Below are 27,892 nucleotides of genomic sequence, written 5' to 3'. Positions count from 1 at the left end.
TTTGTGTACATTTTTGAGGCAAAAATTGTACTGCACAATTCAGAGAAGTGGATAATCTGAAAAATAATTACCGGTATATTCCAAACCTTGTACAGGAGCTAAAAATTAGGTCAGTTTGCCAGGTAAACAAATGGACAGAACAAGGCCCTCCATCCCTGCTTAAGAGGATTCCCCCCCACCCCGCATATCTATGGCTTGTCTCAAACTGGGTACCTAACTAAATTCATTAAAATTCTGCCTCTGGAAACAGATGGTAAGGATTATTTTATTCATTTTATTTGTCATTAAAAACTAGAAGATAAGCACCAACTAAGAGCAAAATGTCTGAGTGAATAGGAACATCTTCACCTGGCACAGAAAATTGATAGTGATAGTGCTAGGCACATCTCTCTAAAAGCAACATTCCAGTCAGGGAGCCACAACCAAGAAGGCCCCATCTCATGCTGCAACCCTCCACACCTCCACTGGAAGGGATACACAGATGATGAACATAGGGTTCAGGTAGGTTTACATGGGGCAAACCAGTGCCTAAGATGTTTAGGTCCTGAGCTGAACAAAAATAGCACTTTGAATCAAACCTGGAAATAAACTGGCAGCCAGTACAGTTATACAATCAAACCTACTTCCAGTCAACAATCCAGTTGCTCTCCACTAGCTGCTGTTTCCAAACTGTCTTCAAGGAAGACCCACATATCATGCATTGCAGTAACCTAACCTAGAGATTACCAGAGCATAGACAACAGAAGCTAGGCGATCCCAGTCCAGACAGGGTCGCAGATGGGCCACCAACTAAAGATGATGAAGGCACTCTGCACAATTTGTGCCTCTAGTGATGGTAGTGGATCCAGAAGTAGCCCCAAACTGAGCACCTACTGTGGTGTAGGGACTGCAACTTCATCTAAAAGGTAAACAGACCCCTGACCATTAGGTCCAGTTGTGGCCGACTCTGGGGTTCCAGCGCTCATCTCGCTTTATTGGCCGAGGGAGCCAGCGTACACCTTCCGGGTCATGTGGCCAGCATGACTAAGCTGCTCCTGGCGAACCAGAGCAGTGCACGGAAACGCCGTTTACCTTCCCGCCGGAGCAGTACCTATTTATCTACTTGCACTTTGATGTGCTTTCAAATTGCTAGGTTGGCAGAAGCAGGGACCAAGCAACGGGAGTTCACCCTGCCACAGGGATTCGAACTGCCGACCTTCTGATCGGCAAGTCCTAGGCTCTGTGGTTTAACCCACAGTGCCACCCGCGTCCCCCGCAACTTCATCTAGAACAGCTTAAATCCCACCTACCCAGTCAAAGGAACCACCCGCTAACAGTGCTTCGGTCTTACCCGGATTGAGCTTCACTTTATTGGCTCTCGCTAACCTAGCATATCCCACAACTGCCAATGTGAAGGGTCCAGGACACATGTAGCCACCTGCATTGATCCAAGCACCTTTCCCACATCCTTGAGACATACCAGCTGAAGCTCATCCAACAAAAAGAACCAGACACTGCTCTGGATACCTCTTAAGATTCACCTACTATATTGTATAGGGAAGGGGTAGCCCGGTGTGGGAGAAAATACCATTCTAGCCACCATGAATGCAAACCAGCAGCCTAAGCCTCTTCAGCCTGAATGATGTATCACCACCAGAAGCAAGCATTGCCAAAAGTGGGCACTACCACCTTGCCTATGGCTTGCTTGCTTGCCCCTCCTCCACTTACCACACTGATCATCCAATGAATGATGGAGGGACAATGCTCATCTTAATCATGGCACCGGGGAGGGGTAGGGGTTGAAACCTCTCCTCCATCCAGCCCAACTTTACATGGAGATACATATTGTCCCTTCCTTATTTAGCCATCCACTGTGCTGTTTACAAACCTCATATGGGAACATTGGGACTCTGCAACCCAGTTCATGTTGCCTTCTTGTGGAGAAAAGGTTTATGATATTTTATTGCAGCCACCTTAACCTGCTGCACTGTTTGGTTTTGTGATTTTCAGACTAGCTGCATTTTATGAGCCGCATTGGATTTTGGTAACAAAATGAAGGGTGCAGGTACTTTAAATACACTGTGCAATTCACAAGGATAAAAGAAAACTGTCTAAAATCAAGATGCAAGCAGGAGTGGCTCCCCTGGCCGGGAAGAGGAAACAGTTTCCTGGCAGGGTCATCACTAGTTTACATGAATGGGGAGAGGTAAAGTGAAGGCAAGGTCAGGCCTGAATTGACATAGCAGCAGGAGCACTGGATTAGCTCCACTGGTGTGACTGCACAGCCCTGACATCACTACATTCTTGCCCCTCCTGATAAGTGGCAAAGAGGACCAGTGACAATGGTATTCTGATGTTGCTCCTAACCTCAGTTTGTACTGATGATTATTAGTGTTATATATTATTAGTGCTTTGCTTTACGCCTGCTTCCCTGGTGTTTGTCCTAGCACGGCTTCAGATTTGCTACCAATCTGTGGTTGTAGGTACTTGCATTAATCCCATGTTTTGTAATGGCATTGTGCCACAGACAAAAAATAAAATTAAAATCACTTACCGTATTTTTCCGTGTATAAGACTAGGTTTTTTCCCTTAAAAATAATGTCAAAAATTAGGGGGTGTCTTATACATGGAGCCATCTCCCCCCATTTTCTTAAATCTGAGCCCCCCAAAATAGGGGGCATCTTATACATGGGGGCATCTTATAGACGGAAAAATATGGTACTTTATTACCACTGTAATTTTCCATTCCATTGCCCATTCATCGAGAGTTTGAGGAGACCCTTTTGGAGCTCCTTCAAGCATGCCTGAAACATTACCATAAATCCGCTGTCACCTACCTGCCAACATGGCTTCTTGCACCCCAACAAACTTGCTTGCCAGCTACAAATGATCCTGGCCCTCTAGGAAGCAGAACACCAAGAAACAGATTCTCCAACCTCCAGCAAAGCTCTTCCCAAGTCATAGAGGATTTGGTGGAACGTTTCTTGTGCTGTGCTGAGCAAGCCGAAACACATTCACCAAAACTCAGTGCAATACGAGACTTCTGTCTGCAAGACACAGCATGAGAAGCCACACTGGGCACACTGCCCATTGTAAAGCTCAACAGAGAGCCCCACCCCACCCTGCCCTCCTCTAGCAGCCACAGAAGTCTCAGGGGAGGGAAAGACTCCATTGTCAGCACCAATTCTAGCTGGCTACTAAACTAAAATGTGTGGACCCCTGGCTACTTTGTCATTCACCCAAGAATCCAGATAAATTATACATGGGCCTTTAAAAGCACCAGTCTTGATACATAACAGAGAAAAACAAGACAAATAACTTACGTGTACCATATCGAAGTTCAATTACATGCTCTCCTTCTCTGTTTCTTTCTACTACTATACACGTGTAGTTTCCAGGAACGGCTTCCTTTAGAGACATCTTGATTGATGCAACACCAGCAGTTAGGTTCAATATATCCAGTAGATCTACACTCAAAAAAGTATTGTTTTTGAAATACCTGTTCTCATAGCCATCATACGTAAAAAACTCTTTCCCATCTATTTTCCAATTCAAAAACATTTCATCTCTCTTGAACCTTTGTAGATTAGTAACTATGCACGGTATGATAATTTCGGTTGTATTACAGACATCAAAGGAAACATTGTGAATCTTCTTAAACATCAACTGGGCAGAACCTGCAAGAAGGAAAAACAACTGTTACTTATTTGAACAGAAAGAATTAAGTCCATGCTAGTGTTGATAACTTTCAGAAGGTACATTCTGCTGAGGACTACCCCCGTACAAACTCATAGAATGAGTGCCACTTAAGAACAGTTCTGGATGTACTGTGCCACTATTAGCCAAAATTGTGGAAACTTTTGTTAATTACTCCATCACTAATGCTGCCTCAGAAGAACATCAGGTAACAGCAGCACAGAAAGGGAAAACAAGCCAGCTATCAGTTTTTCCTCTGCATTATTTGATATTCCAATGTTTGGGATAATCCCCCCACACACTCCCAATTATTTGTTGTGATTGCTTTGTGCCAGTACTGTTGTCAAGCCATCTTAATCATATCAGAGAGAAGGTGGGGTCTAAACAGGCAAGAGTTTCTAAAATATTCAGCTTAGGAACATCTCTGTTTTACCAATATCAGACAATATAAGTTTGCTGTCCTATAGTTTCACAAAGCTTCTACACTTCAGAGATTTACAATTCTATGTGTAAATTTATTAGCTACTCAAAGACTTATTGGCACTTCATAGGCCTGAGCATCATCTTGTGGCTTACAATGGTTTTTAAACTATTGAGACCCCCAAGGCTATAGTACTGTCACAGGCCTCACCTGGTTTCAAATAATTCTAATTCGCCAGAAGAGAGTTGTTTTGAAAGTAAGTCTGCAGTCCTAACCCCATTTACCCCAGGAGTAAAGTAGTGATGTATGGAAGTGAGAGCTGGACCATAAAGAAGGCTGATCACCAAAGAATTGATGCTTTTGAATTATGGTGCTGGAGGAGACTCTTGAGAGTCCCATGGACTGCAAGAAGATCAAACGTATCCCTTCTTAAGGAAATCAGCCCTGAGTGCTCACTGGAAGGACAGATCCTGAAGCTGAGGCTCCAATACTTTGGCCACCTCATGAGAAGAGAAGACTTCCTGGAAAAGCCCCTGATGTTGGGAAAGGTTGATGGCACAAGGAGACGGGGACGACAGAGGACGAGATGGTTGGACAGTGTTCTTGAAGCTACCAGCATGAGTTTGACCAAACTGTGGGAGGCAGTGGAGGACAGGAGTGCCTGGAGTGCTCTGGTCCATGGGGTCACGAAGAGTCGGACATGACTAAATGACTCAACAGCAGCAGCAACAACAACAACGCTAATCAAACTCAAGTGGATTTACTTCTGAGTAGACAGGGCTGCAGCCTAAACCCCTTCTTTACAGATAGTAAGAATCTTGGACTAGATTAAAAGCATTATTTTGAGATTTCCCTTCAACTGCCAGCATTTGAAAACTCTTAAAAGCACCATTCCTTGGTCATTGGAAGAAAGACATTGGGAATACTCACAAAAAATACTCAGGTGGTGCACTTCTAATCTCTAATCATTCTTCCTGAGCAAGGTTGGGTTGTGGAATACCTCCCACTCCTGGCTGAGCTGACCTTAAAGCAGCATTTATGATTTATCCAAACATAACTATTAGCACTGGCTAAGAGAAAACCGTGCTGGAAGTTGTTGCTGGTGAAAAGGGCAAAGAAGGGGTATGTCCAATGTATGCAATGAACATGTCAGGGCAAAGAAATGAATTAGCAAAGTTACTCTGCATCCAAATTCCCTAGTCCCACGCACAAAGCTTAGTGTAATTTACACCACCAAACCTTCAAGTGCAACTAAAATTGACCCCACATGAGTCAATGAAAGGGCTGCCCCCCCCCCTTGCAGGCAGGACCCATTAGGATGCAGTTTAATTCATGCAGGAAATACACCAGTGCAAGGGTCTCTTGGCATAGCTGCATAGACAAAGTTGCTCTGTTAATTTTCTTTTCTTGTATTGAACCTTGACAAGACCACTTGGTCAGAACATGAGAGCCTGCTGGATCAGACCGAAGGCCTATCTAGTCCAACATCCTATTGTCACAGTGGCCAACCAGATGCCAGTGGGAAGCCTACATGACTCAAAAGCAAGAACACTCTTCACACCGATGATTCTCAGCAGCTGGTATATAGAGGAATACTACCTCCAGCAGTGAAAGCAGAACATAAACCCTTATCCTCCATGAATTTGCCTAATCCTTTAAAAGTCATCCAAGTTGGTGGGCACTGCTACATCCTGTAACAGAGTAGGAATTTTTTGCCCACAGAAAGCTGACATGATTTGAAGGTGTCCGACCTGCTGTCTGAAAAGCAGGTCCACTAGTTGTTTACAGATTTCAATTTTGATATCATTAACTTTTAGGTCTTTATGTCGAACTAGCCTAGTCCCCATCTTCTATGCAACCCAGCTTAGCCTTTTCTGTTCCTCTTCAAAACTCCCACTTTAACTCTCTCACACACTACAGACCGCTTACGTGCTTGAGCCGAAAGGTTGATGCATATAATTTATTAAACCTGTAGGTGGCTGACAGCGGCACATGTTGTGTAACTTGAGCACTTGCACTGCCTGCGTAACCCAGCAACTTGGAAAGCTTGCAGACCAACAGATGTGGGTCCTCTGAAGGGTCACCAAAGCTATAGGCTCAACAGCAGAGTTTCCTTCACCTGATGCCTGTGACCTCTGGAATTCACGGACAGGAGATTGGAGGCAGGCTCACAAACTCTAGCAGCGTGGAAACCACAGGATACGAGGAGGAAACCACAGGCAATAAGGAACTGCTTTACAGTCAAGTACCGTGCACAGAATACCATTTGGTGAGTGAGCAGGCCAGGCCCTCTTCTGCGCCCAGAACAGAAATGCAGTGGGATGGTGCTAAAGAGATAGCTCTCTGTGCCCCTCTTCTGCTAGCCCCCAATAAGCTAGTAAAAAAAGATGTTTCTTCTTGCAGGCTGGCAACTTTTGTGTGCTGCTTGACAAGGCATGTGGTTAACCCCACCCCATTAACCGGCTGCGACAAAGGCCCAGCATGGATTATTCTGCAGATTACTTCTGCATGTTGAGAAGGAAGCAGCCCAGGGGGAAGGAATGCTCTCCCCCCATATCCCACTCCATCCCCCTCTCTCCACACGGGATCCCCGTTCCAGTTCGACAGCTGTGTGTAACTGCTGTGCACATGTCCTCCGAAGTTTTTAGGGAACAGCAGCCACACAGAGGGAGACGGATTACCCGCTGCCACAGCAGTTTAGGTGGGTACTTTCAAGGGCAGCAGCCATCGCCGATGTTGATGAGGTGCGAAAACACGAGCGGGAGCCCGGCCCTCCTAAGAGCAGCCACGCAAGCACCGCTTCTCGGAAACAAGCAGGCGGAGGGAGGGGAGAGGGGAAAGGGACATTCCCTCCACGTCTCCCGCCTGGTTCCAGGCACGGCAAGTGCCAGGCTTGCCAGCGCCCCAGTTCCCACCTCGTAGTCCCATTCACACACGCACATACGAGAGCCTGCTGTCGGCTCCGCTTCCCCGCACGCTCCGAGCAGCAGGAATCCTGAAGCGGAGCTTATGGAAAGCGTCAGGCGTCGGGAAGGGGGGAAGCCAATCCCAGCGCGCATCAACCCCAGCGCCCGCCTAAACAGCGGGCTCGCTCGAAGGGAGGGGACGTGGCGCAAAGCGAAGCCCTGCCCGTCATTGCGCACTTTGGTGGGACCAGCAGCGGCTCCCTCGCCAAGGACGGCGCGGGCTCCCACCTGCCAAGAACAGCCAGCCGCGCACCTGGGTGGTCCCTCCTCGACCCCCCCACCCCCTCCCAACCCCATGCCCGCCCTGGGGCCTGAGGGCGGGGGACAGAGAGAGAGAGAGAGAGAGAGAGAGAGAGAGAGAGAGAGAGAGAACTGCGCCGCCGCCACTACTCCGAACCTGCTCCACCTGCGAAGCGCAAAAAGCGCAGGGCGAAGCTCCCGCGTTCTGACGCGAGGGGCGAAAGTCGTCCGGGCGGTTAAACGCCCCGCGGAGGGTTGGCGGGAGGGCGGAGAGGGGGGGGGAGGTGAGAGAGAAGGAGCCAAGGCAACTCACCGGCGCCCAGAGTGCCCAGCAGCACCCAACACACGCTCAGCGCCCACATGTCCAGCCTCGGGGTGGGCAAGCCGCCGCCGCTCTCTCCGCCGCACTGATTCTTCCTGGCGAGCCGAAGGAGGGAGCGGGCGGGGGCGCCGGAGGAGCCGGAGCGGGGACCCGGAGTCGCCCAACCCGCAGCCTGACGAGCTTCCGCTGCTCCCTCCAGCCGCAGCGCGCGGGGCGGGGCCACACGCGGCTTTTGCTTTCGCTCTCCGCCGCGGGAGGGGAAGGCGGAGGCGGGGGAGAGCGGAAGCCCTCCGCGCCCGCGGCCCCACAGAGGCGAAGCCGAGCCCGGTGCTCCTCGCCGCCGCCGCGCGCTCCTCCCCAAATTCCTTCTTCCTTTCGGTTCGGAAACGAGTAGGGCGAGCGGGACCTGCTGCCCAGACGGGGTTGATTTTTGGGGTGGGGGTGAGTCCGGTGGGTCCGCCTCGGAGCCGACGCTGCTAACGACCGCTCTCCCGAGTCTCCCAGCCGGCGGTTGGCGGAGTCCTGGGCGGTTCTAGCGCGCCGAGCCGCGCGCCAGCTTCGGAGTCAACGCCGAGCAACTGGCGAGGAACCGAGGAGGAATTCTGAGTCACACGGAAACTTGCGCGAGGCGGGCGCCGTCAAGGATACCGCCTCGCCCGTCTTCTGTGGATGCAGCCTGGGGCGAGATGGGAACGGGCGCTGTTCCGCGCAGCTTGCGGAGATCGCCTTGGTCGAGGCGCTGCCTCTTGCCTTGCCTGCGCGGGAAGGACTGCCGAGCGTTTTCAACACTGGGGGGGGGGGGGAGTTGCGTGAAGCCTATATGCTGATAAAAGGTTTTCCCGTCTTCTGGACCTTCAGTGGCCCGATCCTAATAACGCTCTGTATCATTCCCTGGGAAATTAAGATTGAATATGAGAGCTTTTAAATCTCGCATCCAATTCGCCTACCTTTGCTTTGCCTGCTGCCTTGTGACTCCATCATCATCAATAAAGTTTAATTAAACCAACGCTTTTGAAACGTTTGAAGTTAAATGTGGGGAATTATTACGCCCGTTGACAAATACTTTTTCCCCCTATTGAAAACAACCAGGTTGTGCTGGGGAACATCAGAACCAAAATAATGGGGATATTTGTGTTCTTTATTGTCCCTTTCCCTAGATACATTGTTACTGTCATATAACACAAGCACACCATTTTCAGTCCATTAAGGCAGCCTTGCATTTAGGCACTTACTTAGTAGCCTTGGTAGGTAGGAAGGGGAGAACATGGAACTGCAGATAGGCAGATGGGAGGACTGGTGCGCGAAGGGCAAATTCCATCTATGCTCTGCCACAGAAACCTATTTGGCTGCTAGAGGAGGGAATCCTCTTTGCTCAGCCTGGACATGCGGCAGACTGCTGAAGGAGGGGCAGTGCTGTCTCCTGCTCCTCTATCCGCCCCCCCCCCCAAGCAGGCTTGTAACTTCTGTGCATTCATTTACAAGGCTGAATTAGGGCTCATTTAGATGCTACTCAGCCACGTGGAGACTGTTGGTCATCTGCTGCACGGCACAAGTTTCAGGCCGTTCTAACATTTAAGCCCCGTTCTCGTAACAAGTGGGGGTGGGGAACCATATAATTCCAGGGTATTTTACAAAAGCGCACAAATGACATTTTGCAGCCATAACATAAAATGTAAATTAAGTACACAGAGACAAATCTAATTACACTGCACGATATAGTCATTGCTAAGCTATCTTTTTCCTCAACCCTTCCAGCCAGGAATACTCTGGCTGCCCTTTCAAGCATAACTAATGGAAGTTATTCCGGTGGAAAGGGCAAAAACGGGGTGCGTCAAGGGGTGGGCAATGCCAGGGCAGGTATACCCAGCTCGTTCTTGCAACATCCGCATCAAAGTGCATCATTTAACGCAACTTTTATATCACTGGAGACATCCATGTGTCCTGGGAACTGAATGAATCCTGGGAACGGCAGTCTGCTTAAGGGTTAGAGTTGTCAGGAGACCCCTATTCCCTTCAGAGAGCTACAGTTTTCAGAGTTTTCAATCCCTCTTCCCGGAGAGTTGGTATTCCTGCCTCGCCCCTCCTTGAGAAGACGAAGCTGGCCACTGTAATTCATGTCACGGTGACATCTTAAAAAAGACTACTGCATTATGTTCCACATGGGGCTCACTCGGAAGAGTGCTCAGAAACTTCTACCGGTTCAGAATGTAACTGCCAGAATACAAACAGGAGTTCCCTGCATACCAGGAATAGGAAGGGCATCTAGACATTGCAGTCATCTAGTGCAGTCATCTGGACATTGTGGTACTCCAACTCCCATCAGCCCCAGCTGGGGATCAGGGAGAGGGCAACCCATAGTACATACAAAATTTGGAGGGCCACAGCTTCCCTATCCTCACTGACGTACACCCAATATTGTTCAACCTTCATTAGATTCAGTTTGTTTTGGAGTCCATTCCATGCATTGGTTTGGGCGTTTAAAGCCTGAAACAGTCATGATAAGGATTGCCTTTTCCAATACGCACTTTCCCCAAAACTCAGATTGACATCAGAAGCTTTGTCCCATGTCCCATCCTGCCCCCCTGCCCCAAGGTATAGTAGGTGGGTCCAAGACAGCCTTTTAATTCCCCCCCCCTGTGAAATTGTTTTTATTGGTTTTACAAATACAACATGTAAATAAACAAAATAATACATATCTAAATAAAGAGATTCTCTGAATCTCAGGACTTCCCCCCATGGAGTCTCAATTTAAACATCTACAACTGCATATTCATCCCTACTCCAGAATTTCTATCAAAGCATATTGTCCATAATAATTTTTACACTACAAGTGAATCAAAATCCTGCTCTTGTTTCCATCTGCTTACAATGGTCACTTAAGTACTGTAACTTATATCCCCTCCCATTCTTTAATATAAAAAAATTGTTCTCTTGTTTTCTGACTTTTCCAATCAGTTTTGCCATTTTGGCATAGTCCATCAGCTTAGTTTGCCAATCTGCTTTGGTAGGGACTTTTGTCTTCTTTCCATCTCTGGGCTAGTAGCATCCATGTGGCTGTTGTTCCGTACATAAAAAGTCTCTTCTGGTCCTTTGGTATGTCGCTTCATGTAATTCCTAATAAAAAAAGGCTTCTGGTTTCATAACAAAAGTTATTTTAAGCTTTCTTTTTCATTTCATTATATATCCTTTCCCAGAAGGCTTTTATTACCTTACAAGTGCACCACATATGATCAAAAATACCTTCTTTTTCTTTACATTTCCAGCAAGTATTTGAACTTGTCCTATACATTTTTGCTAACTTAGGAGTTAAATACCAGTGGTGTATCATTTTCCAAGACAGCCTTTTTAGTCACAGTGCCACAGTTGTGGAATGCCATATTTATAGACCAATATTTCTGCTGCTGTTTTACTAGGCAATCTGCTACTGTGCTTTGGTCTCTATTGGTTGTTTGGTTTGTTGGTAGTTTTATCATGTTTCATAACCTATCATCATGATCATCATCATCACTACTGTAAGCTTTGGTGATCTTTCAAATAGAAAGGGAGGTTAAAAACCAGACTGGATTGCTGCAGTGCACCCTACATGGGGCTGCCCTTGAAGATGGCTTGGAATCTTCAACTGGTCCAAAGCGCATGATAGTTCAGTCTGTGGAGCATGAGACTCGCAATCTCAGGATTATGGGTTCAGGCCCACATTGGGCAAAAGATTACTGCATTGCAGGGGGGTTGGACTAGATCAGGGGTCAGCAAACTTTTTCAGCGAGGGGCCGGTCTACTGTCCCTCAGACCTTGTGGGGGGCCGGACTATATTTTGAAAAAAATATATGAATGAATTCCTATGCCCCACAAATAACCCAGAGATGCGTTTTAAATAAAAGCACACATTCTACTCATGTAAAAACACCGGGCAGGCCCCGCAAATAACCCAGAGATGCATTTTAAATAAATGTATTTTACTCATGTAAAAACACGCTGATTCCTGGACTGTCCACGGGCCAGATTTAGAAGGCGATTGGGCCAGATCCAGCCCCGGGGCCTTAGTTTGCCTACCCATGTACTAGATCACCCCTGTGGTCACTTCCAATTCCATGATTCTATGAAAATACACTGGCCAGGCTTCCATTTAGAACTCACATAACCCCTGTTTTAAAACAGTTGTACTGGTTTCCAGTTTGCTTCCAGGCCCAATTCAAAATGTTTAAAGGCTTGATTGACATAGGCCCCAAATATCTGAAAGACTGCCTCCTAGCCTACAGGCCCTCTCAAGTGTTAAAATGATCGGGGGGGGGGGGGCTTGGTACTTTTACCACCCACCCCCCTCATAAGTTTGGGGGTTGATGGCCCGGAGAGAGTGCATTCTTTATGGTAACCCCTAAACTGGAATTCCCTCCCCACAGAGGGAATGTTTCTGGCACGTTCATAAAAAATTTACAGCGAACCGTATTATCTTAATTGTAATATTTAATATTGTATTGTTAGATTGTTGTAATGGTCCCTGGGATCTCATGGTGACAGGCAGGTAAGAAATATTACTATTAAATGTTTTGTAGAATATATAGATATCGGAATATGGGTGTTTGCCTGACAGCTACTGACTGAAATAATAGAATGAAGCTCTAGAAGGTGGTCTGAACAGGTGTGCAACTTGTATTAAAGGTAAAGGTACCCCTGCCCGCACGGGCCAGTCGTGTCCGACTCTAGGGTTGTGCGTCCATCTCCAAGGAGCAAGTTGTACCCCTAAACTGTAGAATTGACACTAGGCTAGGAAGAAATGGACGAGCGATGTGTTTTGTGGCAGGGGCTAAAAGGTGAGGTATAAATGAATATTTTAAAACATTCCTGTTTACTCATGCACTTGATGGCTGAAAGATACTGTTCCTGGCAACTCTGAGATTATTGTTTTTGAAATGTTTTAAACTGATTTCAGAATGTTTTGAAATCTGTTCTATTGTGAATGTTTGCCGCCCTGGGCTCCTTTGGGAGGAAGGGTGGGATATAAATTGAATAAAATTATGCAAGACATATTGTTCACTCCATTCTGCAGAGGATAACTGTGCCCGTATATAGGTTAAGTGGAGAGATATGGTTTCAGCATTTGCATTCTGCTGGCACCTTTGTAAAATAAGCTGGCAAAGAGCACAACACAATGCATTTTTCCTCAAGAAGACAATTCCAATCTGTTGAATGGGCCTTTCTCTCATTCAGCTATGCCTAGGATCACAGCCAAAACCTTATAAGTATAAATAGACTGCAGAAAATACAATTTGAACAAAGGAAAACCAATTGTACAAAGCTGTAATAGAAGTACAGTTGTTAATTTGTAAAAACAAAAGATATCAGGAACCGCAGCCTGCCTAGAAGCTGCAGGTCCTAAGGGATGGGGCTTGGTTTTTGTGTTATGAGAGAAAAAATGCTCACTGCACATGCTCCAAAGTTCTCTTGCATTCCACTGCCAAGGTTTATTTTTGGCAATAAGAAACTGGTTTCAGGACTGAGACTAGCTCAGATTAAACCCTGCTAGCAGCCTTATTCAGTGTATACAAGCAACAAAATGTATAATTCTGTAGTTTGTGATCTAGGGCATGTGGGAGGTGGGGGGGTTCTTGCTTCCCTGCTCCCATCCTCGATGGAGGCTTCTTTGCCCCCTGACCCCAAATTAATTATGTTTTCTGCCTGAAAAGTCATGAAGCACTCGGAGATCTCTCCCTCTCTGCGATCAGGGTCCCCTAAAGCGATTCAGCCCAGCTGGCTGTAAAAAGGCCATGCGATGGGAAGGGGAGAGCTTGCGAAGCGGGGAGCGGGCGGGGAGGAAGCTGATGCCTAGACCCAGCCAGCCTCCTCTCGGCAGTGGGAGTCAAAAGGCGCTCATTTGTAGCCAGCAGAAATGGAGCCCAGCTGAGAAGAAGCCAAGGAGACAAGGATTTGGGGGGGGGGGGGCGAGGAGTCTCAATTCAGCTCCCGAGATAATGAGTGAATAGACAGTAGAAGGAAGCTGGGTTTGTGTGTCTCTGTGTGTGGCAGCGCTGGGCTTGCACTCAGTCACACACAGTGCACGGTCTGTCTGTGATGAGATGACTGTGCAAAGCTTGGTGTACTGCCGGGTCCAGATAGCTGCAGCTGCAACAGCACACCCACTCATCTCCCTGCTGCCAAGGCAGGCTCTCAGAGCCCACCCACTCCCGGCTGCCTAGCACACCCACGCTCGGCGACGAGCGGCGGCACGTACACACAACCAGTTGCTGGTCGTGCCTCTCCGAAGGGTTTGCCACTCAGCAAAGCAGCTGTGCAACAAATGTGCTCATCAACGCGGGGACGGGGACTATTAACTAACAGCTGTAGCTCTGTGAGGAAATTAGCAGCATTAGCACTTATTTGCAACATCACAACAGTAGCGAGATAGCAGTTGAAGTTATTTGCACGATAGCAGGGGCGTTCCAGGGTCAGATCCCCGCACAGCCATCTTGCTGTGCCTCTTAGCCTACCTCATAGGGTTGCATAGCTGTCAACCTTTCCCTTTTCTTGCGAGGAATCCTATTTGGAATAAGGGAATTTCCCTTAGAGGAGTAGACACGTAATCTGGTGAACCCGGTTCACGTCTCCACTCCTCCACATGCAGCTGCTGGGTGACCTTGGGCCAGTCACATTTCTCTGAAGTCTCTCAGCCTCACTCACCTCACAGAGTGTTTGTTGTGAGGGAGGAAGGGAAAGGAGAATGGACACCCGGGTTGCGAACGTGATCCGTGCGGGAGGCACATTCGCAACCCGCAGCGCCGCGTTTGTGCATGTGTGGGTTGTGATTCGGTGCTTCTGCGCATGCGCAAAGTGCAATTTAGCGCTTCTGCACATGAGCGACTGCTGAAACCTGGAAGTAACCCGTTCCAGTACTTCCAGCTTCCAGTGCGTCTGTAACCCGAAAAAACGCAACCTGCAGCGTCTGTAACCCGAGGTATGACTGTATTTAAATCACAAAGATACAGCTCATAAGCTAGAACATAAGTTGATACATGGTGGAAATGGCTACACGTAACACAGGTTCCCAACATGCATACTAAGGCAATGTAACTGATCACGGTGAGAATCAAAGCTTAGTTAGCAATGCTTATTGTGCATGTGTATTAAACATGAAATGAGGTAATGATGTATATGATTGGTGGAAATACATCTTGAGGTGAAAGGCAACACAGCCGAAGATAATTCCAGCCTATACCTAGTGAACCTGTAAGGTAAAGGTAAAGGAACCCCTGCCTGTACGGGCCAGTCTTGACAGACTCTAGGGTTGTGCGCTCATCTCACTCTATAGGCCAGGAGCCTGCGCTGTCCACAGACACTTCCGGGTCACGTGGCCAGCGTGACAAGCTGCATCTGGCGAGCCAGCGCAGCACACGGAAACGCCGTTTACCTTCCCGCTGGTAAGCGGTCCCTATTTATCTACTTGCACCCGGGGGTGCTTTCGAACTGCTAGGTTGGCAGGCGCTGGGACTGAATGACGGGAGCGCACCCTGCCGCGGGGATTCGAACCGCTGACCATGCGATCGGCAAGTCCTAGGCGCTGAGGTTTTACCCACAGCGCCACCCGCGTCCCCAGTGAACCTGTAGTTCACACATATACCCTGTCTGTTCCACCACCCCCTAATATACCAACGTGCCTGTTACTCTAGTTTTAGTTACCTCAGGCAGCAAGCAACTGGGAGATTGCATATTTACTAAGCTAAGGGCCCTTGATCATCCAATTGGATTAAATCAGCTCCAAGTTGCCCACAGATCCCTAGAATAATGCTTATTATAATCCTGTGTGCCCCCATAAAGAAGGGAGTAAGAATCCACAGCAAGAGAGCACCCCAAAAGAAATTGCCCCTACTGTGCTGGATTGGTCATTACAACGCAAAGACTTACAAACTGAGCTTGAAAGACCAAATTATTCCATGAGCTGGGCGCAGGAACTGGACCTAGCTGAGAACGCCCTGATGACCAATTCCCCCAACGCCAATAACCTCGAGCACCAAAAATTAACCCAGAATCTCAGGGAAAACCAGCAAGACCCTCAGAATCTCAGGGGAAACCAGCAAGACCCTCAGAATCTCAGGGGGAACCAGCAAGACCCTCAGCCCACAGCGATTGCCAACAGCATAGAAGAGAGGGGTGACCAGTTACACGATCAAATAGATCAGATACGCACAGACCTCTACAACATAAAAAACTTCCTAGCAGTAACAAATGGCCTACTCCTGACGCTTGTGGAGAATTTCAAACAAGTAAAAAGAGCCACAGATCAGTCCTTGGACTCAGAGGCTAGAATCCACATACCACCCAAAAAGAACTCACGCAAAAGAAAACTGGAACCCAAGATGAAGAAAACTAAAAACATCAAAAAAATTAAGCCGTCCAAAAAAACCCAACACATCAGTAAAAAACAGTGGCAGAAACTCTTCAACTTATTATCATCACCTCCTATATCCACAAAAAAAATCAAAGCTCAAGGCACCAAAGAGTTCGACAAGGGAGACTCGCCAAAGACCAAACCCCTTCCCATATGTGAAAATAATTCCCCAAGTACATTCAAAGAAATAAGCCCCCCCACGGCTGTTCTCCCCCTGTGTTCGCCCAGCCTGACAAAAGCAACCAAACTACAGCTGGATGTTCCTGTCTTGAATCCACCCAGGACCCCTGTAGCAACTGCAAACAGAAGTAAGTCGGGGATCTCCAATATAGATGGGAACCCGCGGGAACTCCAAGCCCGCAACAGAAAGAAAGAATGGATCCTGGTCCTAAGCCCGGAAAAGATGGTATTCACGAACTATCCAAAACCACTGGGTCCTCGCACAGGGACAGACCGCGTGAGGCACCTGCTGGCTATTATAAACAACATCCTACCTGGGGCAGTTAAAGCAACTGACATAGACAGTATTGACTACCTATATCAAGATGGACATTCAGTCCGTGCCTTGATCACTTTCACAGATCATAATCTGGTCAACTTCATCTTTAGAACAAGAAATCTATTTTTAAAGAAAGGAATAGATTTATTAAGAATCTTTGAAAACAGAGCCCCGCTAACCTCCCTACTGGCGGCCAAGGGGGTAGGGAGACCAGGAACAGAGGTACAAAATGATAGAGTGCACATGCAACAAAACCAGCAAAACCAGAGCCTAGTGCACCAGCAGGAAAACATAGCTCCTACTGAGACTCAACTTCATCTGAACGACAGAGAGGACTCCCTTTCCATAGAAGAACATGCCCTAATAAATTGGTTCTGGTCACTGCAGATGTCAGCCCAAAAGGAAATCTTGGTCAGACTGGACATCCTGAGAAGCAGACTGACCAAAAAGGAGGTCCATGTTGAGACTACGGAAGGCTCACACATACAACCTATATCCCCCAAGTGCCTAGTGGACAAGAGGACGGTAGGAGGTGCCTTTAAATGTGTAGATTCGGAAGTCCAATCGCAGCCCCCGCTGGTGTATGGTAAGGCAAAACCCAAACAGACTGTCACATCCCCGAGTACCTGGTTCAACTATCTAAAACTCTCCCCAAATGAATTAGCAACTCCGCCAAGTCCAAACTACCCCCTTAAGTCCCCAAGAGCTATGGATAATCATTCCCTTATGCAGCAGATGCCTATCGACAAACTTAATGGGAGTGTTTTTTTAGATGTAAAGGGGTCACTGGACACCGTGGACCCAACAAATCTACACCATGGAGGGACAGAGAATTAAAGCTGCTGTCCTGGAACATTGCAGGATGGCGCGCAAAGAAAAACAATCAACAGCTTGCAATGTTCCTTAAGCGATTCGATATCATCCTCTTGCAGGAGACCTGGCACAGCGACCCCATTCTGTTCAATGGGTACTCTTGTCACTCCCTATTTGCTACTCCATCTGTGAGGGGAGGTAGGCCTAGTGGAGGTTTAGCTAGCCTTATCTCCACAGAGCTTGAACATTCCTTAAAAGCCCTCCCAAACTGCAATTCACTCGCCACGGCAGTCCTACTCAAATTTAAGAGAAATGCACTGGTAGTGGTCAATGTCTATCTGCCCCCCTGCCAAAAAAAATCTATAGTGAAAGCTAACTGGGCAGAGTTAGAGGCATTCCTAGAGTCCATAGAATCTTCCCACCCTTCTACACCGATTATAATTGGGGGGGATTTCAACGCCCGTATGGGAATTGATGACAACAATCTTTATAGCCAATATAATCAGATTCAGGACCCTGAAAGTCCAACCGAAGCAGGCGTTTCACGACTTTCTAAAGACAATAAATGCAACTTCTCAGGGCTATGTCTAGCCCAGGTCGCAAAAAGAAGGGAGCTGATGATAATAAACGGTAGTAAGGAAGAGGATCGCCCAGGGGAGTATACCCATTTTTCAAAGATGGGAGGAAGTGTGATAGACTATATTCTGATATCAAGATTCGCCTATAACTCTGTCTCAAAGTTTCAAGTGGGACATAACACCGAAAGTGACCATCTCCCACTAATTCTAGCACTCAATGGCCCATCGTTTAACAAACCCACGGCTAACCTTTACTACACCCCCATCGTTAATCTGGGATCACTGGCCCCCAGAAGAATTAAATGGACCCCTATGCTCAATACAGAGCTAACTCATCTCCTCCATTCGGAAGACGTGAAGACCATCTACACAGCCATTGTATCAGCTAATACCGGGGGAAAGGCCATGGACTCGTTCAACGAGTTATTAGCAAGACTAAAGACCTTTCTAACAACTGAGATACTTAATTCTGTTACAAAGCGGGCAAAGGATCAAGAGAGATGGTTTGACTTGGAGTGTAGACAAGCAAGGAAACGTCTGAGATCAACCTACCGGAACTACAGAAACACCGGAGCACCCTTGCTATTTATGGCTTACATCGATTTAAGACGAAACTATAAACAGCTATTAAAGGCAAAAAAACAAAAAGCTGAGAGATTGGCCTGGTGTAACTTAGTGAAGGCCTCGAATGAGAAAGATTCAACCTCCTTCTGGCGCACCATTAGGGGGCTCCTGGGCCAAGAGCAGATTGGTCCCACATGTACTGTAGAACCCCAGGAGTGGATGAAATATTTCCAAACCCTCTTCTTCGACGACAAAGCTCAGAACAATGATCCAAGTGCCTACTCTGAGAACTTACCATATTGGCCTCCTGTCTCCATAGAGGAGGTGGGGAACCTAATTGCCCAACTGAAAAACAATAAAGCCCCGGGCATAGACCACATTCCAGCAGAGCTCATGAAGAACAATATCAGTTGGTGGGCTCCTTTAATGGCGTCAATATTCACATACATCGATGCAACAGGCATAATCCCTGGCTGCTGGACAGAGGCAGTAATCATCCCAATCTACAAAAAGGGTCCTATGGCAGATCCAGCGAGCTATAGACCCATTAGCCTCCTTACTATCCCCAGCAAATTGTATGCCAAACACCTCCACATCAAACTAATTGACTGGATGGAAACGGAGGCAGTTCTGGCAGAGGAGCAAGCCGGCTTCAGACAGGGCAGAACAACAATAGACCATTGTTTCGTTTTAGCACATCTCATTGATAAATACGCCAATAAAACACGTGGGACTCTATACGCAGCATTTATTGACCTGAAGGCGGCCTTTGACTCGATCTCACGAGTCAAACTTTGGGCTAAACTCAATGTTACCAACATTGATAAAAGATTACTATTCTTGATAAAAAGCCTATATAAAGACTCCAAGTTATATGTAAGAACCTCAGTAAATGGGCAACTAATTGGCCCTGTACCAGCCACCAAAGGAGTCAAGCAGGGCTGTATTTTAGCCCCGGCCTTATTCAACTTATATATAAATGACATGGTCAAAAACCTAACATCCCCGGAGTTTCATGCCCCCAAACTGGCCGAAAAACCAATTTCAGTACTCCTCTATGCGGACGACGCGGTTCTCTTATCACGAACTAAAGTAGGCCTCAAAAGGCTACTAAGAGAATTCTCAGCCTATTGCAGGAGAGATCAATTGGTGGTTAATCACCAAAAAACCAAAGTCATGGTCTTCGCTAGGAGACACAGACATCATAGATGGGAGATGGACAATCAGCCAATAGAACAGGTCAAAATTTTCAAATACCTAGGAGTGGTTTTCCAGTCAACAGGGGCCTGGGAGGCCCATCATAAATATGCTAGGGAAAAAGCATCTCAAAGTGCCAAAATACTGTCTCGCTTTTACTTTACGAAAGGGGGCAGACATATCCCAGCAGCTCTGGAGGTCTTTCAAGCAAAACCCTTGGCGCAATTACTCTACGGGGCCCAAATCTGGACAGGAAATCATTGCCGCACACTTGAAACGGTCCAGTCTAAATTCTTAAGACAGATTCTAGCCGTTCCACCATGCGCACCAAATGCGGCCCTACGGCTGGAGACTGGCCTCCTCTCCGTCGAAACCCGAACCTGGCTAAGAACATTTAACTATTGGCTTCGCTTAAATTTAAACCCATCCGGACTACTACCTCTAGTAGCACGAGATGCACATAGAAGTCGGTGGTCCAAAGTAGTACATCAAAAACTACTTATATGTGGCCTCCAAGCACAGCATCTCCTGAAAATGGGTCTCCCCAAGGCAAAAAGTATTATTGATCAGCGCATGAAGGATATTGAGCAGCAAAATAATCTGGCCTATATTAAGAAATTTAGTGCTTGGTACGCTTATCTGCCTCCCTCCCACTTTGATTTTCGGGCACCTTATTTGTCTACCTTAACCATTCCAAAACTCAGACGGGCCTTCACACTGGCCAGACTAAATATGTTACCCTCGGCTGTTCTTGAGGGTAGATATCAAGGAACTTCATTTGAGAACCGGCTCTGCCCCTGTGGAGCTGGCTGCGTGGAGACTGTGTCACACGTCCTCTTGTCTTGCTCCCTATATAAAGATCTCAGGGACGAGACCATCGCGCCACTCCTGTCTGCCATCCCGGGCCACTCTTGTGAAGCCAAGCTGTTCTCACTCCTGGCCGACCAGAACGGTTCGACAACAGAGAAGGTTGCCAAATTTGTCGAGAGAGCAATGAGATTGAGAGCTGCTACCTGAGTGACATTAGCGTCGTCGCCCAGATTCCTCTCCTAGGATTTTACTATTATTATCGTTATGTTTTGCTACTATTATTTTGTCCCCTAAAATGTATTTTATATAATTGACTTTTTAGTTTTATTCTTTGTGTGTTGTATTGTTGTTTTATTGCTATGGCCGATGGCTGACGCAAATAAAGATTCTTATCTATCTATCTAAGTAGTATAATCCTGTGTGTGCTTTTGAATCTTCCTTTCCAGGGTTACTCAAAGGACCCAGATATAGTGCTGGCAGGTCTCCAGTTCAATGAGCAGGTGTTTAAACTAGAGGAACAGGTAAACCAACTCCTAAGCTTCTTGAAAAGGGCAGAATGTGGCAATTAGAGACCTGCAGCTAACCTTGCATTTCCTCTAGTGCATAAACATACCACATGCTCACACACACACCCCAACACAAAGAATACAAATTCACAACATATACAGGACCTTCGGGTTTGAAGGGAGGGAGATATGATTCAGTTTCAGCGGTCATGGCACTCACTCGAAGGGGCCTACACAGCATGCTGGAGGGGCTCGCAGCTTATTGTTCCCAAAACTCTCTAAAGATAAATTATGACAAAACCAAAATTGTGGTATTTACTAGAGCTCGCCACACATTTAGATGGTCTTTAGATGAACACAAAATTGAACAGTGTCGTTTGTTTAAATATCTTGGTATCACTTTCCAAGCTACATCTAGCTGGCTTGCCCACTTCAAGACTGTAGCCCTTCTAACACTTGGACAATCGGTGCTCTGCTCAGCTTTTTTTACTCGAGGGGAGGGCAACTGGTGATCCCGGCACTAAAAGCATTTGTTGGAAAAGTGATTCCCCAGATGTTATATGGAGTGGAACTCTGGGGATGGAATCAGATGCTGTTAGAACGGCTTGAAATCTTCCAAAATTTTTATCTCAGAAGAATTCTAGGCCTCCCTCAGAGTACTCCGGCAGCTCTCCTAAGAGTGGAAGTAGGATTACCTTCTGTGTCTGCCAGGGCCCACTTAAGATTCCTGCGTTTTTTCACCAACCTCACAGATGCCCCAAACACCTTATTGGCTAAACAAGCCTTTGTATCATTACAAAATAATACTAGATATCCTATCCAGATACAATCTACCTGAGTTTAATACTCTCAAATTGTGGAGCCCTGATAAAGTTCGGGAATGGATCTTTGAAAAAGACGCCTTTTTGGACTCCACAAAGATAAAAAACTCGGGGTTTTCGTACTGGCTTCCCCGAGTAAAAGCAGTCAAAATCTGTGCCAACTACCTGGTGGAGATCACTGGTCCCACCCTTCGGAGAGCTTTCACTATGGCATGGTTTCAAACATTGCCAACTGCATATCTGACCGGTAGATTCACAAAAACCCCAGCAGAACATCGTTTATGTCCTTGCCTTATGAAAACTAAAGAGGATCTTACACATTACCTCCTCTATTGCCCCATTTACTCGGGCTTTAGAGACGCATTGCTGCAAATTATACCCAACTCTATAACCAATCCTGAAGATAGAGTAAAATTCTTGTTAGTTGATGCAAACCCACGTATTACCCATGTGGTAGCGGTTTTTGTGATGAAGGCCATAAAAGCCAGGGAAAGATTTATGGATGACAATGTAAAGATCCCTTCACCGTCTGTTTAACTCGTTGCTTGTTTTCCCTCTCTTTCTATTTTGTGGGATGAAGGCATCTGTCGGCATAGTATTTAATGAATTTTAATATTTTTAACTAATGTTGTGTTGATGTTTGTGTACAGGCATGGTCCTCACAATAAACGGATTTGTTGTTGTTGTTGATTCAGTTTGCATTTAAAATTGAATCTATGAAATCTGCACCCTCTGAAATGAGACCGAAATCGCACACCTCTGCATTTTGTGATGCAGTTCTCCAAACAAAGAATGTTTACCAAGATGCACATTTTAGGGGAAAGAGTGCATTAAAAATAAACATATTAGCAAAAATAACATACAAAAATGCATCATATTGTGAAAGACTGCTTCAGTTTCTCCAAACTGAGTACACAGATTTGTTTATCCAGAGAAATCCACACTGAAATGCTGAAGAGATTTCACAAGGATTTTTTTTAAGGCAACCACAAATGGTTGAAGAACTGTGGAGAACTGAATTTGTGACTGGAAAAATAAGAATCAGAGAACAAACTGACAGATTCTACCATCTCTCACTGTGCAATAGGTATAGGTCACAATATAGATTTTAACATCTGGGGGAAACTCTAGAAAAGTGACTTGAAGTTTACAGCATGCTATTATTTGAATAACTACTTGAAAATGATTTACAGATGGCATTTAACTCTGGGTAGGCTTGCTAAGATGCATAGGAATGAATCAGATAAGTGCTGGAGATGCAAAGAGGTGGAGGGAACGTTCTTTCATATGTAGTGGACTTGTAAGAGGGTAAAAGATTATTGGGAAATGATCCATAATGAATTGGGGGGGGGGAATGTTTAAAAGTACTTCCCCCCCCCAAAACCAGAGTCCTTTCTGTTGAGGATAATTCAGACTGAAATTCCCAGGTGTCAAAAAAGGTTATTTAAGTATGCCACTACTGCGGCCCATGTTTTGTTAGACCCAAAATAGAAAACGAGCAAGGTCCTAACCAAAGAAGAACGGCAACTTAAGTTGACAGAATATGCGCAGCTTGCAGACTTAACATACAGAATAAGAGAACAAGAAGAATATACGTTTAGAGAAGATTGGAAAACGTTTATTGAATATACGGGAAGTAATTGTGTATGGTTGAAAATGCTGGCAGCATTAAGATGAATTCAACAGTGTAAATAAGTTTTGATGGATGCTATAATGGGAGACTGAATGGTATAGTTTTTGTAAAATATGCAGGGATTTGTGATATGTAAAATGAACCGTGGAAAGAGAAGAAGGGAAGTCATTGATATCTTAAGGTTGTGAAAATGAGTACATACAGGAAGGAAAGGCATTCCCGTCTGTTTCACAACTGGAACAGATTAAAGTCCTGTTTCCAGAGTGCTTTGCTGAGCTCTCTCAACAGTGACAGCTTGGTCAGGTGAAATTCACAATAAAATAGGGGGGGGGGGAGAGGAATTGCCAGGGAGCTGACAGCAGGCTTGCAGGCTGGGTGTAGTGCACAGGCCAGAGGTTCACTACCCCCATTTAAAAGGTTATGTCAAGATTAATGGGTTTACAGGTTTTTGGCACTCTCATTAAGAATATTGATAAACAGCAAGCCATATGTTTAGGAGGAGTTTCTCTTTGTTGGTCCATATGGATAAGCCTGGAAGACAAAGCTAGCAGTTGGACTTGTTTGTAACTCTAAACTCCAACAACAACAAGAACTTCTTTTAATAAAGTAACTCTGGTTGCCCGTAATATACGGTGATAATTTGCATGGTTTATGAGTATGCTTCCACTTTTTGGTAACCCATTATTGGCCTATCTTCCTGTTTCAGTTCAGCACAATGTTTGAAATGTAAGTGCTGTGCCAAACTCTTTTTTTCTCAATTCACAGGGCACTTTAGAACTTCCTTAGTATTTTGTTACCCTTTTGCTGGGTGTGAGGAGTTTGAGAGCTGCTTATTGTGGCAAGTTGGCCAAAGGTGTTTCTTCCCAGTAAATATTTGTCTGGCACTCTGCAGCCTCCCTGGCTACCTGACCTCCGTTTTCTGGATAAATCCCCATGGGAAGAGTTGTCTCAGGACATTTCCCCTGGGCTTTAATTGAAGCCCAGGCACCTGGGAAGGCTGCAGAGAGCAGACCATCAGTAAGACGATTTCGGCAATGAAGAAAGGATACTCACAGATACCCCTGACCACCTCAAAAGTAGCGTAAGCACAAGTAAAACCCCTGAACCTGACCCATGAGAATTTCACAGAAATTTTCTTTGCATTGATAATTTTTGAATGCAATTTCTTTTCTCATTAATTGATGGAGAATGGGGTGGGAGGAGCACAGGAGAAATATTAAACACAGCACTTAATAAGAAAAAAGCCTGGCTTGACGCCCTCAGAGATTACGTTTAGAACTTCTTCTCAATTTAGGCTAATTTTGCTATATAGTTATTAGGATTCAGATCCACACTAGCTGATTTCCGAAATAAATGAATGCATTTCACATGAATGATTTTTTAAAAAACTTAAGTCTCCACTGAGGTGGGAGGGGAGGAATCAGGACTGGAACAATGAAATTTGGGGAGGAGAAATTTAACCCTTTTCTTTCACATCATTGACTTAGTAAAATTCTCTCCCTGACTACCTGTTATTGCCACCAAAACATGCACAAAAAGCACCCACCCATTTTACAAGTTGTCTAGCTTGACCCTCAAGCGTTAAGATGATACTATTTTGTTCCAGTTAATGAAGTAATTAATGTAGGGCTGCTGTCCAATTAAAGCTTTCTTAGCCAATTAATCAGTTGAATGAATCAGTTAAAACGATGTAGATTTGCATACAAAATTACTTTTTTATTTTTCCTAATTGCTCATGTTATTTCAGTATTAGCTGCCTTGAAGAACCTTGGGTGAGTGGAATATCAATATATCTTTTTAAAACAAGGCCCATTTGGCATGTTAATGCTGTGAAATTCTCCATCACAGGCTCATATATGTCTAAATAAACCATATATCATAAAGTCACCACAGTCTCCGCTGCCCCTCAGTCTGAAAGGAAACATGACCCTTGCTCAGAGATGGGGGTGATGTGCCACATTATTTTAGCTGTTTTTAATGATACGCCTGGGCATCACAGCTTAAGAAGGACATTGACAAGCTGGAAGGTGTGCAGGGAAAAGAAGGAGAAGGAGGAGGAGGAGGAGGCGGAGGCGGAGGCAGAAGCGGAAGCGGCGGAGGAGTTTGGACTTGATATCCTGCCTTTCACTTCCATTAAGGAGTCTCAAAGCGGCTAACAATCTCCTTTCCTTTCCTCCCCCACAACAAACACTCTGTGAGGTGAGTGGGGCTGAGAGACTTCAGAGAAGTGTGACTGGCCCAAGGTCACCCAGCAGCTGCATGTGGAGGAGCGGAGACACGAACCCGGTTCACCAGATTACGAATCCACCGCACTTAACCACTACACCACACTGGCTCTCAAGGGACCTGGGTGGTGAAAAAAGGGGTCTGGAAGCCATTACTCTGAGGGATGTTTGAGGGAATTTGGTATGTTTAGCCTGGAGAAGAGAAGGCTGAGAGGTGATAGGATAGCTGACTTTTGATATCTGAAGGGCTGTCGCATGGAAGATGGAGCGAGCTTCTTTTCTGCTGCTCCAGAGAGTAGGACCTGAACCAATGGATTCAACTTGCAAGAAAGGAGATTCTGACTAAATATTACGATACCCATTTCTGACAGTTCAAGCTGTCTGACAATGGAATGTGATTCTTCAGTAGTAATTCCTGTGCTGCAGGGGGTTGGACCAGATGATTCTGAGTGTCCCAACCCTCTGGTTCTCTGATTCTAAATCACCTTAGGACATACAGAATCATAGAATCATAGAGTTGGAAGAGACCACAAGGGCCATCGAGTCCAACCCCCTGCCAAGCAGGAAACACCCTCAGAGCACTCCTGACATATGGTTGTCAAGCCTCTGCTTAAAGACCTCCAAAGAAGGCAGGCATTTTGCTGTTAAAACCATGCTGCTCACTTTTGCAGTTCATTTTCTCCACACACTGGAGCAGGATTCAGAATTAGGAGGAAAGGAGGCCTTTCTCTTTCTACGCTGATTTTTTCCTCAGGCTGCAGCCCTAGCTCCTACGTTGTGGTTTTATTTTCTGTTCCCAGCAAAAGTAAAAGTAGTCACTTGTTAGGAAACTTCTGGGTTTTTTTAATGTGTCAAATGGAAGAAGTCGACAAAGCCTGGCTTTTCTGTGCAGCTAAGGCAGGCTAATAAAGGCCACGTGCTGCTTCTTAAATAGGAAACGGAGAGCCAAGCATAAGCCTGGCTCCATAGTACATCTCCCTCCCAGCTCCTGAAGAAATTAGATGGTAAAATAGGAAGAGAGGTAAGGGAGAAGAGATAACGCAGGCAGGCAGACAGACAAGCAGGCAGGGAATCCTCCTTCACCGGGTGTGTGAGATAACCTATCACTTTCTTTACATGTTGGTGGGGAAGCCTTCAGAATTCAATAAAAGCTAGAAATGTCAAAGGGTGGAGCTGCTTCCCTGTGTAGTGTAGTGGTTAGAGTGCTGGACTAGGATCTGGGAGAGCAGGGTTTGAATCCCCACTCAGCCCTAAAGCTTACTGGGTGATGGGGGGGGGGGCACTGTCACTCAGCCTAACCTACCTCACAGGGTTTTTGTGAAGATAAAATCAGGAGGAGACATACCCTGTATGCCACCTTCCGCTTCATGGAGGATATAAAAGGTGAGATAGAAATGCAATAATAAACAAACCATGAATACAGATTGTTATCAAGGCCTGATAGGCAGGGTATAAATAAATTATTATTATTATTATTATTATTATTATTATTATTATTATTATTATTATTATTATTATTATTAAAACAAGGGTATCTAACCTCTGGGTCTTCCATCATCAGCCCAAGTTAGATCGGATGTTACAAATTGTTCAGTGGAGGACCACAGGCTATCCCTGCTTTAAGGGAATTGTTGTTGTTAGAATCATAGAATCATAGAATCATAGAGTTGGAAGAGACCACAAGGGCCATCGAGTCCAACCCCCTGCCAAGCAGGAAACACCATCAGAGCACTCCTGACATATGGTTGTCAAGCCTCTGCTTAAAGACCTCCAAAGTAGGAGACTCCACCACACTCCTTGGCAGCAAATTCTCTTATTATCTCTTATTATCTTTTTAAAATAATTTTTTAAATTAATTTTTACAATAACAATCATTTCATTGAAAACAGAAAAAGAAGAAAAGAACTTAAAAAGAACAAAGAAAAACAAAAAACAAACAAACAAACAACTTCTAAATACATTCTGAATGTCAATTCCATATTTTGGGATTCCTTGAATCCCCTGATTTCCCTCCACTCCCTCCTCTGGTTCTTTTGTATTATTTTCATTTTTGCATGTCAGAAACAAATCTTTATCTCTAATTACCTCCTAGTTTAAACATTGTCCATAATATTACAAGTGTTTTGTTTTTTTAACCCTGCTAGCGTGTTGACTTGTTTACATTGCTTTTATGCAATAAAGCTTTCCCATTCCTTTTTATATTTGTTATCATCTTGACTTCTAAGTGTTTTCCAGTTAATTTAGC

At 45.7% G+C, this 27,892-nt stretch overlaps 1 protein-coding gene across 8 annotated transcripts in view; it reads right to left on the bottom strand.

Annotated features, from left to right (window-relative positions):
- CD47 (CD47 molecule) overlaps nucleotides 1–7,831 on the bottom strand; it is a 44,306-nt gene extending 36,475 nt beyond the window's left edge. For 4 of the 8 annotated variants that reach the window (XM_081199053.1, XM_081199055.1, XM_081199057.1 and 1 more), the window contains exons 1-2: nucleotides 7,616–7,831; nucleotides 3,303–3,656 (exon numbers count right to left, since the gene is read on the bottom strand). In XM_081199053.1, coding sequence (XP_081055179.1) covers nucleotides 3,303–3,656; nucleotides 7,616–7,664 — 403 coding nt within the window. In that variant the 5' untranslated portion in view covers nucleotides 7,665–7,831. The remainder of the gene's footprint in view (nucleotides 1–3,302; nucleotides 3,657–7,615) is intronic. The other 4 variants (XM_081199059.1, XM_081199054.1, XM_081199060.1 and 1 more) reach the window with 2 other exon arrangements.
- Nucleotides 7,832–27,892: the final 20,061 nt, after the last annotated feature.

The sequence above is a fragment of the Podarcis bocagei genome (assembly GCF_964188305.1).
Source record: "Podarcis bocagei genome assembly, chromosome: 6".
Taxonomy (NCBI): Eukaryota; Metazoa; Chordata; class Lepidosauria; order Squamata; family Lacertidae; genus Podarcis; species Podarcis bocagei.
The sequence above is the reverse complement of the archived record's forward strand: the minus strand, read 5'-3'. Positions and strand labels throughout refer to the sequence as shown.